The 18,396-nt window shown below is 33.5% G+C and overlaps 1 protein-coding gene across 1 annotated transcript; it reads left to right on the top strand.

Moving 5' to 3' along the window:
• Positions 1–1,308: 1,308 nt before the first annotated feature.
• Positions 1,309–18,179, top strand: LOC104892374 (fatty acyl-CoA reductase 3). Its single transcript, XM_048645680.2, has 10 exons — positions 1,309–1,669; positions 1,793–1,896; positions 2,004–2,203; positions 6,713–6,813; positions 6,902–7,094; positions 11,798–11,959; positions 13,891–13,972; positions 16,597–16,863; positions 17,765–17,892; positions 17,990–18,179. The coding sequence occupies exons 1-10, from the start codon at positions 1,591–1,593 to the stop codon at positions 18,138–18,140; spliced, it is 1,467 nt and encodes a 488-aa protein (XP_048501637.1). The 5' UTR covers positions 1,309–1,590; the 3' UTR covers positions 18,141–18,179.
• The last annotated feature ends 217 nt before the right edge of the window (positions 18,180–18,396 follow it).

The following is an 18,396-nucleotide window of genomic DNA, read 5'->3' as shown; positions in this document are numbered from 1 at the left end:
ACCTACTCACAAGCTCATATGAGGTTACATCCTAAAACCAATTGATAATAGGAGGAGTAGCCCATTAAACTTATATGTTAGTCACACTCTCTCTAACTCTTCAATGTGGGACAAACTATTCCTAACTCACATGTGGGTTATATTCTTAACAATATGAGAGTTGTGCTCAACTTGTTAGATGCTTTAAATATTTTTTTCGCATGTATTACAAGCTTATGTTAAGAATTTAAGATAGTCAGTCAAACAAGATATAGGGCTATATTCTTAACAATATGAGAGTTGTGCTCAGCTTGTTAGATGCTTTAAATACTTTTTTCGCATGTATTATAAGATTACATTTTTTTTATTAGATTCTCACATAATTACGCTAAGATAATTGTTATAACGGATGTGAGAGAGAAATAAATAATGAATGCAAAAAATAATAAAACACAGACAACAGATTTACGTGGTTCACCAATTTGGCTACATCCATGGCAGAGAGGGAGAGAATATTTTATTATGTGAGGAAAACCAGATTACAGAGAGAATAGAGACTAATTTGCGGTGTAAAACATAGGTTAAAATAACCTATTTATACTAAACGGCTCAAAACGCGTTTCCCGCATCAATCGCCGACCCGCCCGGGCGGCCCGTGCGAACGTGTTTGCGCGCCCGACCGGGCGAGATCCGCCCGACCTGCCCGGGCGGAGCGCAGGAAAAAACAATTTCGTCAGTTCTTCGTAAAATTGTCATAACTTTCTCGTTTCTCAGCGGAATTGGGCATATGACCTATCGTTGGAAAGCTCTTGGAACAAGCTATCAGCTCCAATTGGAATCACATCAAAATCATTTATAGATTGAGAGATATATGCATTCAAAGTCAGCCTTATGTCATTCCTTCTTAACGCATTCTACCAAACACCTTCAAGGCACTATTCAAGTCACTATTCTTACAATAATCAGTCAATCAGGATATCAGGTTCTATTCTTAACTATATGACAGTTGTGCTCAGCTTGTTAGATGCTTTAAATATTTTTTTCGCATGTATTACAAGATTACATTTTTTATTAGATCGATTCTCACATAATTATGTTAAGAATTTAAGATAATCAGTCAATCAAGATATAGGGTTATATTCTTAACAATATGAGAGTTGTGCTCAGCTTGTTAGATGCTTTAAATATTTTTTTCGCATGTATTCCAAGATTACATTTTTTATTAGATTCTCACATAATTATGTTAAGATAATCAGTCAATCAAGATATCTATACGTGAATTCCACTTTCATCTGGTTTTTCTATTATATGAATATGCTATTAGTTGTGATGGTCGAGATCCAGCATGAATTGCCTGATAGATTATTTCAATTTGGTACAATTTTATTACTAATAACAGTTTTTTTTTTTTTTTTGTTTCATTTTTTCTTCTTATAAAAGTGAATCTGTGATCTCTGTGCTACTTTAATACTCGATTTGCCCAGCTAAAGCTAGCTGTCGCTTTGAAGGACATCTGAAAAGTCTTCAGCGTGTCTAATTCATTTAAAAACCTATCATCAATATATTTGGAAACCTATCTACCAGTGGATCTTCTGTCCGAGTGATCTCATTATGGATTTTGGCAGCATAGCTGAGTTTCTTCGCAACAAAACCATCTTCGTTACCGGTGCAACTGGCTTCATTGCTAAGAGTAAAATTTTTCTCTTTTCTTCTCTTTCTATCAATGGTTATGAATTGTGTAATTACTGTGCAATGAATGTGTCAAAGAAAATTTTCGTGGTACCAACATGTACTGTTCATATTGTGATTGCAGTTCTTTTGGAAAAGATTCTTCGCGTTCAACCAAACGTGAAGAGATTATACCTTCTTGTAAGGGCTACAGATGCTAATTCAGCGGACTCGCGGCTGCGAGATGAGGTATGTCGATCCACCAGTAGTACGTCCAGAGTTATACAATGTGATGAAAATGGCCAATTTTAAGATGCAATTTGTGACCTCACTTTGCTGTCTTCAATTTAATGTAGGTGTTAGGCAAGGAGTTGTTCAAAGTTTTAAGAGAAAAATGGGGCTCTGATTTTGATTCTTTTGTATCTGAGAAAATAATTGCAGTTGCGGGTGATGCGTCCTACGAGAACCTTGGACTTGCAGCGGATCAGATAGAAGAAATGTACGAGAATATAGATATTGTTATTAACGTAGCAGCAGCAACAAAGTTTAAGGAAAGGTACACATTTAAAATCTATGATTAGCCCTTCAATACTATGTTAGTCTAATTACATTATCATTATGAAAAAAATGTCAAGAATAAGTCAATCTTTGCGTGATCTTCTAAAAATTAGTCAGTCATTTGATATCTCTACTATATGCTAACTTTGATATCATTTAAACTTTTAATTAACAAGTCAAATGACTTGTAAGTTGTAACCGGTTTAACAAGTCAATTTTATTTATTTTGCAATTTCTGGATTTTTTTTTTCTTTTTCTCACCGTTTACTTCTCCTTTCCATGGATGGCAGTCACTATCAACCATGGTTGCCACCTCTCTTCCTCTCTAGCAAAAAAAAACCGTCCTCCAACATCTTTCAACCTCCCAACAATCTCCCACATAAAAACCTCTCATTTTTACTCTTATCTCTCTCACACAAATTCACCATCCACTTCAGCATGGGAGAACAACTCCAATTGTGTGCCACAATGCGGGCCCATACTAACACAATGACAGCCATCACAACCCCAATCGATAAACTTAACATGATCGTAACCACGTCACATGGCAATTTCATCATCCTTTGAAAGCTAACCAAGGAGGACAAAACTTATGTGGTGCCCACGCGCTGCCTCACGGGCCACTCCCATTTCGTCGAGGACGTGGTTCTCTGCTACCGTGACCATTCGGGCTCTCTGGTAGCTAGGGTGGCTATATTGGTGCGTGGCCGGTGGTGCCGGCTGTGATGAGAGGACTGATGAGATAGATGAGAATTGGAGGAAGGAACTAATTAAGGAGTAAGGAGAAGTAGCGGTGGTGGGGTGGGGAGAGGGATACGGAAATTAAGTTATATTTTTTCAAACTATTTAAATTATTAAATGAACGAATGAGACAATGACACATGGACATTTAACCTACTAAAGAGGTTAGTAATAGGTCATGAATTGTTATAAATTGATAGGTATCAAATGTTAGCTCATTCCAGGATAATCAAATAGCTGACTTAGTTTTAGGAGACCGCACAAAGGTTGGCCTATTCTTGACAATTTTTCATATCATTATATCCAATGATTCTTTATCTAAAAATTCGCATAGAAGACTAGAAGTATTAGGTATTAGGTATTAGGAGGTATCTTTTTTTTTTTTTTTGACGGGAAAGAAGGTCTAAGTTTTGGCAGGACGTAATCTTGTTTCGCGAAATCTTTTGATCGAGGAGACTTAAAACAATTCGTTGTGTGAGATGTGACTTCTGTATTTATTTTTGGTTAACTGGAATGATATATTAAAAGATTAAGTCATCAAGTTTAGCTAGTGCAGTAGCATAGGGATCTATGATCCCATCATTATAAGACAAACATATATAATTGTTCAAAAGTAATATCCTCAACCCTAATGCCTAGTTTCACCCATGAGACTATACAGAATTGGCGGATCATCCCCACCTCCCCACTTCCTTTACGACTTGTTCTTGATAAGATGTCAACCTCTCGCACTTGGTCCTGCACCACTTTTCCCAACTAGATGTGTCTCTCTCTATAATAGTTGCCTGCAAACATTAGTATGATTGTGATAACGATTTATTATCCTCATCATACTTCCATTTATACAATCCACTACTAGACAATGCATTTACTCCATTGATTCGCTTCTATTCATAGTAGAGTTTCATGTATGGCAAGGATTTCTGCTAAGTTGAGATCATTGCATATGAAAATTCCACATAAACCTCCCATCCATTGGCCTGTTTTACTTCAATAAATTGCTCCGATACCTGCATGTAGGTTAGTAGCACAAAAGGAGGCATCCACTGATATAATAAATTCATGAATCAAGAAGATTTGAGGTGGTTGTTGGGGTTTAGTAGTTGGTAATAGGATAGGTCTTGAGCAAGCATACTATGTGGCAAGGAAGACTGACTGATGCCAAAAGTAGTCAAGTCTGAGATCATGACTATTGAAAACCCAAAGGTTCCTTCTAATTCACATTCTCCAACAAAGAAAAGTGAATAAAGTGGGCCAAGGAATGTTGTTGTGATTTTTCATATTCGCGTTAAAGTTAATATTAGAGCTAAGCCAAGTTTTGAAATTCGTAGAGAAAAACTTTTGGGTGAGGTCACGTTTATTCCAAGTTTCCCTTGCTCTCACACAATCTCTAAGGACACAGACACATGATTCAAGAGCAGTTTGGCAAAAGGGGTAATTTTGATGATCAATTATCTTTCTTGAATGAAGGTTAGTTCTAGTAGAAATCCCATTCCATAAACAAGCCCATAGAACGTGTTGGATCTTGGGGTGACAAGGGGTAAACCAAATGCTACTCTAGTCCCACTCTCTACCACAGTGATGGGTAGTTCTTTCCCACTCATTTTTTAAAACCAGCTTTGAGTCAAAGTAGTTGCCCTTAGCAACCCAACACGCAAGGGTGTCTTCACAGCCCTGATCAATTACTTTCCTAGGGTAATTCAATATCCAATTCATGATATGGGGGGGGGGGTGTGAGGGTTATGTTCTGAAGATCCCAATTTCCTTGGTTAATAATTCTCTCAACCTTCACCTCATTTTCACTATAAGACATTAGGCCAGTTACCATCTTGCTCAAAGGGCCAAAGGGAGTCCAGATATCATGCCAAAAAGACACACCTTTTCCTATCCACTAACCCGAAAAATTACAGAAGATTTCCCATCCTTTTCCCATATCTTGCCACATGTGGGAGCCAGTTTTAAACAGTTTCTTTCTCATAGATAACATGGGTGGTGAAATTGTCCATCGAATTCATCTTCTGGTAGAGTTTAGCTAGGGCCATCCTATTTAGATGTCATTGTTTCTAATCCCTAGCCCACTAGTTTCCTTAGGACCACAAATCTTGTCCCAGAGAAATAAGGGCCAGTTTGTGTTTCCCTTCCTTCTTCCCCCAATAGAAGTTTCTCACAATGAAGTCAATAGACTTAGTGATGGACTTAGGTAAGGAGATGCAGTTCATGGCATAAGCAGGAATAACATTCAAAGTCGAAGAGATAAGGGTAGTTCTTCCTGCTTTGGCAAGGAATAGTTTTGCTTTCTAGTTAGATAACTTACTCTAAACATTCCTAACAATATGACTCAATTAATTTTTGGTTGGTCTTTTGTCAGTAAGGGAAAAGCCTAGATAAATACCTAGGTCAAGTTTTGAGGGGATATTCACCCTAGTAGCCAAGAGGTTACTAATCCTAGGATCAGTATTCCTAGAGAAATAAATTGAGCTTTTCTGGGGGTTCATTTTCAATCCTGATTTTATGTGGAAGACTTCCAAGGTCCAAATTATGGCATCAGCAACGTTTGCCTCCCCAAATAATAGGATATCGTTAGCAAATAAGAGGTGGGATATGTGGATCCTATTTCTATGGAAGGCAAAGGGGGTCCAAAAAAAGCTAGTCACAATCTCATTTATCATATGAGTCAAATGTTCCATGCACAGAAATAAGATATAGAGGGAAAGGGGTCTTCCTACTTAATACCCCTTGAAAGTTGGAAAAATTCAGTTGGCTGGACATTCACAATGACAAAAGAGGATACAATATGATTAAGCTACAAGTATGCTTATCAAGGTTATGGCTAATCAACGTGTCATGGATAAAATTCCGTTCAAGTCTGTCATAGGCCTTTTCTAGGCCAATTTTTAGGGTCATCCACCCCCTATTTCCTTTTCAATCCCTCATGGAATGTAGAATCTCAGAAGCAACTATGTAATTATTCCCAATCCCCCTCAAAATATAAAACATATTAATAATGACATCAAGATATAAATGACATAGAAAAATCAGAATCGATATGAAATAAATGACAATATAACATTAAACGTTAAATAACTTAAAACAAGTCAATATTGATATGAAAAACGGTGATAAAATGACATCAAAATATAAATCAAATTACATAAAATAAATGACAAAATAACATCAAAATCATGTCATTTTTATTAGATTTGTCATGATGATGTGTCATTATCTACGTTGTAAGATTTATAACAAATCAAAAATGATGTGAAAACGGATGACAGAATGACAATAAAATAGAATCAAATGACATAAAATAAATGACAAAATAACATCAAAATTATGTCATTCTTTATGTAGTCTATGTCATTCTGTTAGAGTCCGTGTCATAATTATGTGTCATTATATGCGTATCTGAGATTTTATTACAAAATAATTTATGTTGTAACATGTTACAACTAAAATGCACTCTTAAATATATAAATATTGTATGTTGACGTGTACATTATTTACAAACTCTATGTTGATCGTATTTTTCTACATATGTTGATATGTAGGACATCCAATGTTAGCATACATTTGTTAGTCTTTGCACTATTCACATGGTGTTGTATTTGTTTTAATGTTTAATTTTCAAGATATCAATTATCTTTACTATATTTTAGTAATGAAGAATTAGAGACGATATTAATATTCCTTTTTGAGAACTTGCGTTGATTATTATCAGTAGGTGAAGGGAATGTACTTATTTACATCTTGTTGACTATATGTGTAGGTATGATGTTGCATTGGGTGTGAATACCCTAGGAGCTAAGAATGTGGTCAACTTCGCCAAGAATTGTGCTAATATAGAGTTGCTCATCCATGTGTCAACTGGTAAGTCCCAACCCCGGGCTCCTGTTGTGGGCTGAGTAGTATAATAATTAACAATATAAGTATATAACAATCTATTTTCTTGTCTCAGCATATGTTTGTGGAGAGAAGGCAGGATTAATATCTGAAAACTTATATGCTATGGGTGAGACTTTGAGTGGAGAGGCTGCCTTGGATATTGATTCAGAGAAAAAGCTCATTGAAGAAACTATAAGGAATCTTGTAGCCAGAAAAGTTCCAGAACAGGCAATCAGAGAAAGGATGAAGATTTTAGGAAGTCAAAGGTATCAAAAAGTCATTTCATTATTAGGATAACAAAGTGTTTCGATCCTCTAGAGTTGTAAAATAACTCTGCAATATAGTGTTTCAGCAATATCAACCATTGTATAAAAAAATCAATGGCTCTTATATTTTCTTTTCAAAATCCCCCCTATTTTTTCTCTTTCTCATCAAAATCTACCTCCTAATCTTTCCCTCCTACTAATATGAGCCCTTGATTTTTGATATATTCTCTTTCCAAAGTTCCTTCTATTTTTTCTCATCAAAATCCACCTCATAATCTTTCCCTCCCACCAGGCACCAATATAAGCCCTTGATGTTAAAATATGTAGCTCAGATACAACTCTTCCTTGTAAAGTTTCACTAAAATTCTAGAGGATTCGAACTCGATGACAAATCTAAATAGGAGAAAATTAATGTAATAACAAATACAATTTTAATGTGGACAACCTCTCCTTTAACAAGTAGCTAAACCCCAAACTGACAGATCTCGAGAATAACAATATCCTTTAAGTGATCCATTTAGAAACCTAAAAATTTTGTAATCCCTCTCCGTATTTGATGAGCATACAAAATGATGATCTCATTCCCCCTTTGTATAAAGCATTGGATCAATGACAGAAGTGGAATCACATCGACAGAATTGGATCATAGGATCGTAATAAAATTTTACAAAGTTGATAAAAATAATCATCCTAAATTTTGAAATTTAACTTTCATGTCGGTAATATTCTATGCTTTTTCATTGAAAATTACTAAACTTAGTATATATTCATGCCTACAGCATATACTGTAATAAGTACTAGTGAAGCTAACAATTCAAGAAATCATTTGAAAGTAGCCTAGAATACCATTTATGTAAAAAAAAAAAAATTACTGATTTAGTGATTTGAAATTCTAATGCAATCATATTTAGTTTGACAAAGTCGACATCTCTAATGCCTTAGCATTTATCTATGAAAAAAGAACAGAGATCTTACTCAGACATCCTATAGTATAATTACCAACTAATTGATTGAATAATAAACATATTTAAAGTGTAGAATAAAAGGTTGAGCTTTATATTCATCCACATTTTATTATTTTTTTTCTCATGCTTGTGTCTTGTTTCCAAAAAAATAAAAATAAATTGATTTTAGCAAATGTTGGAGTACAAGGTGACACTCAAGAGGGGGGGGGGGGGGTTTGAATTGAGTGACAAAAACTAATCGAATTATGCAAAAACACTCTTATGGCACAGTGCCTTGCACTGCGTTATTCACCAGCTCGTAAACTCTTTTATTGATGTTTTTGCTCGAACAATATTGTATCAAAACAAGAAAACAATGAAATCAAATAATAAAACACAAGAATTTAACGTGGTTCAATCTCACCTCTGAGATCTACGTCCACACAAAGTACTCTTTTATTATTTGAATCTTAAAATACCAAACTTTTGATACAATATTGATTCCCCCACTACTAACTCTAGTAGTGCTCTCCAACACTTAACCCTAAATGTTGCTACTCTCTATAATATGAGAATTACAGAAAGAATGATTCCTCACAAGTGTGCTTCTTATTCAAGCAAATAGAGGAACTTTACAATCCTAGTTTAGAAACATTAACTTATACTAGAACTCTATAATGTACACTATGCTCTGGGAGTTCGTTTCCAGCTCTCAAAATTTTAATCTCACAAATCTAAAAACGTAACGTGATTTGTTATAATGATTTATATCCCTTATATAATTCAATCAACTGAATAAGAATTATTCTCTAAGATGTAATTATCTTTTTGAACAATTTTTTTATTCCTAAAATAAAGGGATACAATCTTTTTCTTTTCAAAATCAAACTTTATCTTCTGTAAAAACTGAATTTCTTCCTTTTCTTATAAGATAAGATTCCTCCATATCTTATGCCAATTTTAATCATATCAATTTTTATCCAAAATCTTTTCTTTAAAAATCAAAATTTTCTTTTTACAAACCTTTTCCTTTTTTTTTCCAAAAAATCTTCAAACACATTTTTCTTGATCTTTTTCGTAACCAAAAATAACTTTTTTCTTTTTATACTGATTTTCGAAAATAAAAATCCTTTTCTTTTAAAAACTTTTTTTCGAAAATAAAAATCCTTTCCTTTTTTAAAACAATTTTTCGAAAATAAAATCCTTTTCTTTTTTAAAATAGTTTTTCGAAAATAAAAATTATTTTCTTTTTTAAAATGTTTTTCGAAAACCTTTTTTTTATCAAAACTCTCCTTTATTTTTCTTTAATCCATATAAACATGAAATTAATATAATCACGGATCACCTATTTTATTAACTCTATGAAAATAGTTAATCATCCTAATTTCATATTTCTAATTTTAGCACAAAGTTCTAATATGTTAACTACATTGCATACACATGAATTTAATATAACGAGATCTAAGCTTCCATATCTTCAACTCGTCCAATCTTGATAGCACGATCACTATTACATATATTCATGTTATAGCATAGAGTGTTTATCATCATTAAAGTATTCATAGTTCAAAACATAACAGCAAATATTAAACATTTTTTGGAACTTTATTGTATGATCATGCTTGAGTAATCATGTACGATCTTAACACATTTTGTGCATTCTTAACTGATCCTGCACCGATCCTACTGGCAGTCTAATTCTGCACACGATCTGAATCTTTATTTAGTACTTGGATTGTAGGATCTGTTGAAGCTATGATGTAAGCGCACACCACATGTGAGTGTCCCATATTGATTTAATAAGAGAAATGGGTTCACTTTATAATGCAAAAGGGATATTCCCCTTATTACCATATGGTTTTAAGGTGGAACCTCATTTGTCTTGTGAAGTTGACTCTATCTTCTTGTGATGGGTGCGGGCCAGGCCCATATTTAACAGGATCATATGATCCTATAGATTGGATCGTGATTCTAACAAGAACGCTAGAAGAATCAACATCTAACAAGAGACCGGCCTAATCCAGCTAGACTTAGAAAACTTATTATTTACTCCAGACGTTTCATTTTAGTCTACACACTTTGATATTTTACACTATTCACAAATTTTACTTTGACCATCATATGTGATTTATACGCGGATGAAAATATAATCATGTGGGATCTTGTAAGATTTAGCATAACATGTGTTTTATTAATATGTACTTTTTATAATTTTTACAAATACAAAACTAAAGATATATATCCTCAAAGTTTTTCATTGGCATGGGTGAAAAGTGTAAGTGTATAGATTAAAATGAAATGGAGGGAATACCTCTCTAATACAATTTACAATCTATTATCAGGTAATAATAATCTTTAAAGAGTCCTAACATATTAAAACTAAAAACATTATGACGAAAATACAGAAAATCCTGAGGGACTGGGATCACCTTATGGGTGCAGGTTTTGGGTTTCCCACCACGAGCAGGCAAAATCTTTCTAATTGTTGAAACCCATTGAAAGTCCACTTATGAGTGTCCCACATTGGAGAAAGAGGAGAGAATAAACCACTTTATAAGATTAGGAGTTACTCCTCCTATCACCAATTGGTTTTAGGATGAAATCTCCTAGCTTGTAAGTGGGCTAAATTCTCCTCCTCCTTATTGGGTTACCCAGACCCATTTTCATATGATAATAAAATTTACACTAATTTATCTACATTTCTACTATAGCACCGGGTTGGGTGGGAGACTCGCGCGGCCGAGGCTAGGGCCGACTTGGATGGACTTCGGTTGGCTAGGAGACTCAGATGTTCAAAGGCTCATTGTGGAGAGTGATTGCTTGCAAGTTATCAATGCCCTCAAGCTCAAGGAGACAGGGAATAGTGATTTCCATTTGATTTTAGATGACACTTTAGCTTATATTTCTCATTTTGATGTTGTTAGTTAAACGCTCCGGTAATAAGGTGATTCACATGTTAGCTCATTTTCAATCTCTGGAGATTGGCTATCGTTGTTGGGTGGACGATATTCCGGATATTGTTGTTAGCTTTGCTGATTCTGATTTATCAAATTAGTGCCATCGGGTTTCCCCTCAAAAAAAAAAAAAAACAAACAAATGTATTCGGGCCCTAAAACTTGTGTCAAGACTCAAGACTATTGGGGGGCTTTCATAACTAACATCCTAGAGTATTGCGGGGCTTGCATAACTAACATCCTAAACGTATATATATAACTTATAAATAATGGTCGTTTAACGGAACATAGCAAGTAGAACAAACCCTTTTTATGTTTCTCTTGTGAGGTAATATTTATTTCTTTAGTTATTTGAGATGATAATATAACAAGCTTTTATCATAGCTTATTCTATAAACTTTTGAAGGGCCCTCCAAGATTTCCAAGAGCGAGCAGAGATCGGATATCATTAATGGACAATGAGGGTTTATACAATCCATGAATAGGATTATAGGCCTTGAAAGATAAATCACCATGTTATTATCTTCTTCAATGTAGAAATTATATGAATCTTGCTGAGATTGAGCCAGCAAGAGGCAGTTCCTATTTCCTAAGGCTTCTGCCTTCTGCGATAAGTGTTAATGGGATATGAGTAGTTAAATGCAAAAGTATATTTTTATTAGCGTCCGTAAGTGAGATTGTATTATTAATACAAGCTTTTATGTACATATTTTACATATATTGTACATACTAAGTTGACAGAATTACGAAGGTCAGGCTCTAATTTTCCTAGCTGACTGTAACTATCTACCTATTTACATAATAGGGCAAAGTTGTATGGATGGCCAAACACCTACGTGTTTACTAAGGCGATGGGAGAGATGGTAATACGGAAACTCAGAGGCAATCTACCTGTGGTTGTTATGAGGCCTACCATTGTGTGCAGCACCTTGAAAGAACCTTTCTCTGGCTGGCTTGAAGGTTGCAGGTAAATATTATTTGTACAATCCGTTTCTCGCCCCGTAACGGGTAATAAAAGATGTTAATGATATATAGGAAAAATTATTTTAAATAAGTCAATTTTTGCGCGGTCTTCTCATTTTAAGTCTACCTTTTGATTATCCCTGATTGAGTTAGGCTTGTATGTCTGTTTTCTTATATTGAGTTTTAACCTATTTGTGACTTGTTTACTAGGTTAATTATAATATGTGTTACAATGTCCCACCCCACCCTCGTCTGTTTTAGAGAATGGACATTGTAATATGTATCATAAGTGACCTAGTAAACAAGTCACAAACAAATTAAAACTTAATAGAAGAAAACAGACATATAAGTCTAACTCAATCAGGTATAATCAAAAGGTAGACTTAAAATAGGAAGACCGTGCAAATGTTGACTTATTTAAAAGAATTATTTCTAATATATACTAACTTAATGCTTTTTTGTGTACAAAACTCATGCCAATGTCTATAGTGATGATTTTTTGTTTTTAAGAGTCTTTGGTGATAAGAAAAATTGTTTTAAATAAGTCAATCTTTATACGATCTTCCCATTTTAGGTCTACCTTTTGATTTTCCAAAACTGCCAACCCTATTTCCATCACCAAAACTACCAAACCATGGCCAAATCCACCACCACAAGTCAGAACCAACCACTTCACTGCCAACCACCACCACAAGTCAGAACCAACCACTTCACTGCCAACCACCACAACCATCAAATTGCACCCGAATTTACCAGCACAACCATCAAATCGCGCCCGAATCGATCCAAAATTGAAACCAGAGAAATCGTGGGGTTATGGAGTTCGAAATGAGTTTCAAGTTGTTGAGATTCCGAGTTGGGGTCGGGTTGTTGAACTTTTGGGTTGAAATTCATGGTGGTGTTGACAAATTGCATGGTGGTTTTAAAGTTTTGGCTTCCAAGTTCCAAATCATGGGTTGTTGAACGTTGTGGGGGGCGATTTTGTGGTGACGGGGCAGTAGGTGATGTTCCATTCACGGGTGGTGAGTTTCTTCGGTTTCATGGTACGATTCAAGGGTGGTGTTTGATTTCGTAGGGGCTGCAATGGTGTCCGATTAAAGGGTGGTGAAGGTAGTTGCGGGCAGCTTACTCCTCTCTTCTACTTTATTTTTCCTCTCTTCTCTCCCACAAAACCCTAATTTTCAAACTAGGGGATACCGTCACCCTTTTAGGCGGTGACAAGTCCCTTTTCACCTTTTCTAATAAACTCTAGTCTCTCTCTAATGGAGAGTTTTTCTACCCATATATTGGGTTTTGTCTCTCTTCATGATGTGAGAGTTTGGAGACTTTGTTTTTGGGTTTATGTGTAATTCAAGAGGTTGATTTGTTGATCGAAATTCGCGCGGAGTTGCAACAGATGTCAAGACTTCGTTTACAATCACTTGAATTGAATCCAGTTCTACTTCAAAAGTACAAACGATCAATAGATCCCCTTGCAGAAGGTTGCATCAGAAGCGATGTGAAAGACGAGGGTTCTCAGAAGTGTTAGATCTACTCAACGATCGTGGTTTTGTCATATTAATTAGAATTGTGTTTATTTCATTTTGATATGTATTTGTTTAGTTTTAATTTCCATTGTAGATATCGTATGACTTTGAATCAATAAATTAATGTTAATTTGAAAAAAAAAGTAGTTGCGGGCAGTACGTAGTGGTTAGTGAAGATGGTGGTGGGCAGTAGGTGAAGGTGGTGCTCGGTAGTGCTTAATATTTCCTCATTTTCTCACTTCTTGATCACATGCTTAATGCCTTAATCATATTCTTAATACTTCATTAGAAAATTCTCCCCAGGAGTTTGTGCCAAAGCCAATTATTGCAATCATTATGTTACGGAGGAAGTACTATGAAATTGGATCATTTCACATTTAAAATTTTCATTTGAACTTATTTATCGTAGGACTATTGATACCGTTACTGTCATGTATGGAAAAGGAACACTAAGTGTCTTATCCGCCGATATCAGCTCCGTCTTCGATTTGGTTAGTCTTCCTTTTTGTTTTATGTCTTTTAGTCTTCCTTTTTGTTTTATGTCTTTTTGTTTAAAAGATTTGTATTCTTTCCAAGAACTAGCATTCTTAAGAGTGTAAGGGAAGAAAGAAACACCGTGACCACAAGAGATGCAGACCTTGGCTCAGTCAGAGTAAATCCAATCCAAAAGTAGTTCATTTCACATGCACATAAGGGTCAAGTCAGGAATCAAAATTTGACGGGTCAAGAATAGCCATTTTAATAGAAAATACCTTAGATTTCTAAGAGGTCCGCCCTTATTATTTTTACCAGCCTCCTTGTAGCTACGCCCCTGCATGCATACATAAGGGTTTAAGTGGTCGTAGTTGCAGGGGTAAAAATTAACAATGACAGTGGCTTAATTTTGGTCAAAAAGGGGAATATCGCAAGTTCTGGATATTTACTATTGAATCAAATATGGTTTACTTAAGTCCTCGTTTCTAAAAATTTCAAAAAAAATAAAAAAGTCCTCGATTCTAAAAATAGTAAAAAAAAACGTAATTGGTGCTCCGTTATCCTTTTAGAGTTGGTTTTCATAAGAACTTTGTCCTATCTCTATGACTCTATTATATAAGTCAAGGGGAGGCTATGGTATCCCCATTTGAAAAGCCTTATATACCGTTAATCTTACAAAAAATTAATAAAGAAAAAATTTTCTTAATTCTTTCCTCATTTACAAATATGGATAATAAGAAAAGTTTTACATTATCAAAAAGAATTACATAAAAATGTGTAAAAAGAGGAAACTCTCAATTGAAAATATAAACTCATGACTCAAATCAATTTTAAAACAATTATAAAAGCAAACATCTACAAAGATTATTATTATCTAAATTCTCAGTTGCAATATAAATTTCAACATGCATTAACAAACCATAAAAGAATTAAAAAACTTACAAAATATTCATTTTTATTTTATTTTTCGGGATTCACAATCAGTTGGGATAATAAATAATTAAAGAGATAAACATAAATCATCAGATATTATCAATTTTTAACTTTTTTTTTTTATTGAAGCACTACTCATCATAATATGCCTTAAAACCTCAATTAACCAGTGAAATTAAGTTGAACTACAACTCATAAAATACGCATGTAAAGTATATATATATATTTTTTAGATAAATAAAAAACATAACCTAGATCATTGTTTAAAAGAAAAGTTGTTGACTTATCTACAAAAATACAAGATAACATGTCCTACCTCGATATAATCCTTTCTGAAAAACATTACTCTTTACAATAGAGCAATGGAAATGCATAGAAAATCATAATGCTCATCAATATTCACCATACATATTACACTCTTCAGTTAGTTTTTAACGCTTTTTGATGTAATATATACTATCACATGCATCACTTGCATATAGTGCTAATTTTTTGCTTATATGAACTTATATGAACTGATTTGACATTTTTTTTTGTTGAAAATAAGTTCTAATAAGTTAAACAAAACATAGCCTTTATTGAAAAAAAATTGTCGACATAAACTACTATAATGAGTTGTCGTTGTATGTATTGTATGCATGTAAAACTAACTATCCGATATTACGAAATAACACAATGAAAAAATTGTCATCGACGAATCACGTGCTTAAAAAGCTAGTATATATATACTTCATTTGTTTATATTACTTAAACACATATTTTTTGACACGCTTGCCAATGAATAACTTTAATAATTAATATTTTCTGATTCCATTTAAGTAAAAGTTATATAAACATTAATTTTTTGAAACTAGATGTCAAAGTGAATTTAATAAGATCCCACATGATTATATTTTTCTTAATGAGAGTTCACAAAACATGATAAAAGAGAGTGTGTCAATAGTGTAAAAGTCAAAAGATTTTAAGTAATATGAGTCGGAGAAAGTATATTCAAGAGTGAAATAATATATATCATTATATTGACACCATCTAGACATATTCGTATATAGGAGTAACTAACAATACAATTGGGATTTAACTCACATCCTTATCACTGTCTTTTCAAACACCTATTAAATAATAAAATCCGAGTTATAAAATAGCAACTAGTAATTTTAGTTCGGGCGATGTTCCGGACAATTACAATTATCAAATTTATTATTACTTATAAGTTTCATAATTGATTTTATTAGCTTTTCGTAATTTTCTTTTTACTGCAAAATTGGTAAATGAACGTTATTGCATGATAAATTGTTTTAAAAAACTTTCAAGAAATTGGGGATAAAAATAACAATTTCAATAGAATTGGGGTAAAAGAATGTTACTCCATTACCTTAATAAAAGTATTAGAGATCAAAAGGATTTGTCTATGTCCTCATATTTACATACAATTATAAGACTTTAATAAATTTTACTCTGAAACATTAAACATTGAAATTGTAGCATGAATTGGCAGTTAAACTCTCACAATTTATTTCCAAGGTCATGTGTTCCATTCCTAGTAGATTCATATTATTAATATTTTTTAATAAAATCATAAACATGTATTTGTAACTTGTGTAAAGTGCCATGTGACACCGTTCTTTTGATTCGAACACCTTTTAATATATTTATATAGATATAACCGTATTTTTGTTTGATTTTCACTTTATGTCCCTATTATATGCAGATACCGGCTGATATGTTTGTGAATTCCATTATTGTGGCTATGAAGGCCAATGTGAACAAACCATGTTTGACTATATACCAAGTGGGAAGCTCATATAGGAATCCAGTAAGTTTCGAAGTGCTACATGGATTTTATTTGTCCTACTTCTCTAAAAATCCATGGAGCAATCGTGACGGAAACCCTATCAAAATCAGGAAGTGTTTCGTGTTAAGCAACATATTGATATTCGAAATTATCCTCATCCTATTTCACTTTATGGTGCAAATGGTTAGTTCTAGTTCAAGTTTAATTACAATATTGCATTAACATAAAATATATGTCACGACCATAAATATTTATGTTGATTCAACTTTTTTTCTTTTTATTGCTACACCCCCAATATTCCTAATTTATCCCAATGTAACATTAATGAGGCTTAAACGTTAATTTCATGTTTATTTTTATTACTTATGTTAATTTTTGTCTAAACCCTACAAACCATGATTTAGTTAGGTCAAAGAGTAGGTCACTTTTAATCTTTATGATGAATCCCAACATATCTTTGTATACTGTATACTGTTAATAGTATGCATACTCTTCACATGCTTTTCTAATAAAGTAAAAAAAAAAATTTGTTAGTCCGTTGAAAGTCTTGACCTAAATAAGTCATAGTTAGTAGGGTTTAGACTGTTGGATTATGGTCCAAAATTAGTAAATAGTTTTCCTAATAGTTAGGATTAGTTGTTAATAATTAGTTAGTGGGTTAACAAGTAGTGGTCTAGATAATGGTCTAGTTGGTGGGATAACAAGTAGTGAGCTACATAGTGGACATGTTATTAGTAGTGCTTTGTATGCCTATTTAAAGGTTGTTTAGTTTATTCATTATTATGTGAGTATGAAAAATATATGAAAATGTAGTCTTTTTAATCCTCTCCAAGTTTCTCTCTTTCCTCCTCTAAAAATTTCTACATAGACAAAACTTATCAGAAGTAAAAAAAAATTAAATGTAAAATAAACATTTGCGCCTAATTAATGCAACTTTGGATAAATCAAGAAAATTAAGACCTAGCAATTGGGAAAAGTTGAATTTACCATTATAAATTTTCAAAAATAGGAGCCTACTATTAGAAATTTCCCTTACTTTAACTCTAATTATCCTCCTTTGTCTTGATCTTTGTTTTCTCTGCAGATCTTGAATTTTGTTACTAAAATGGGTTGCAGTAATTTGCATCAGATGATGTTAAACTTTGAGAAAAAGTTGACAATAACAACGACATTGGTGGACTTGTACAAGCCCTACTTATTTTTCAAGGGCATGTATGTAATTATAACTTCTGCATTATATATAACATCCCTTCTGATCTCCTTCTCTCAGCTAAAGTTCCATTTTTAATTAGTGGTTTGGGCTTTGCAGTTTTCTGGACACAAATACTAATAAGTTGCTCAAAACTGCCCGTCAAAATGGTTTGGATGAAGATATGTTCAACTTTGATCCTGAGTGCATCAATTGGCAAGATTATATCATGAACGTTCACATTCCAGCTACTGTTAGATATTTGTTTTAGTATTTTGTCACATTTCATTCTGTTTTCGCAAATATTTGGTGAAATTCATCATAATTTATACACTTCCATGATTTATTCACAAGATCAATTGGCAGCTATAGAAGCTGTATAGGTCTGTTCAATTTTTTTTGGTGTTCTAAGTCATGCTTATTTGGTTACCTAATTACCGGGGTGATTCTGACATTTTGGAGGTCTATGGGTGAATATATATATAAGGACCCTATATATAAACTAATGGTCTACAATACCTACCCAG

This window comes from Beta vulgaris, chromosome 5 (assembly GCF_026745355.1).
Source record: "Beta vulgaris subsp. vulgaris cultivar EL10 chromosome 5, EL10.2, whole genome shotgun sequence".
Lineage (NCBI taxonomy): Eukaryota > Viridiplantae > Streptophyta > Magnoliopsida > Caryophyllales > Amaranthaceae > Beta > Beta vulgaris.
The sequence above is the reverse complement of the archived record's forward strand: the minus strand, read 5'-3'. Positions and strand labels throughout refer to the sequence as shown.

Bases quoted from the DNA above. Each gene is read 5' to 3' on its own strand.
- LOC104892374 (XM_048645680.2), top strand. From the start codon at position 1,591: ATGGATTTTGGCAGCATAGCTGAGTTTCTTCGCAACAAAACCATCTTC. The intron at 1,897-2,003 runs GTATGTCGATCC...AATTTAATGTAG, and splicing joins ACTCGCGGCTGCGAGATGAG to GTGTTAGGCAAGGAGTTGTT. The intron at 7,095-11,797 runs GTATCAAAAAGT...TTTACATAATAG, and splicing joins AAGATTTTAGGAAGTCAAAG to GGCAAAGTTGTATGGATGGC.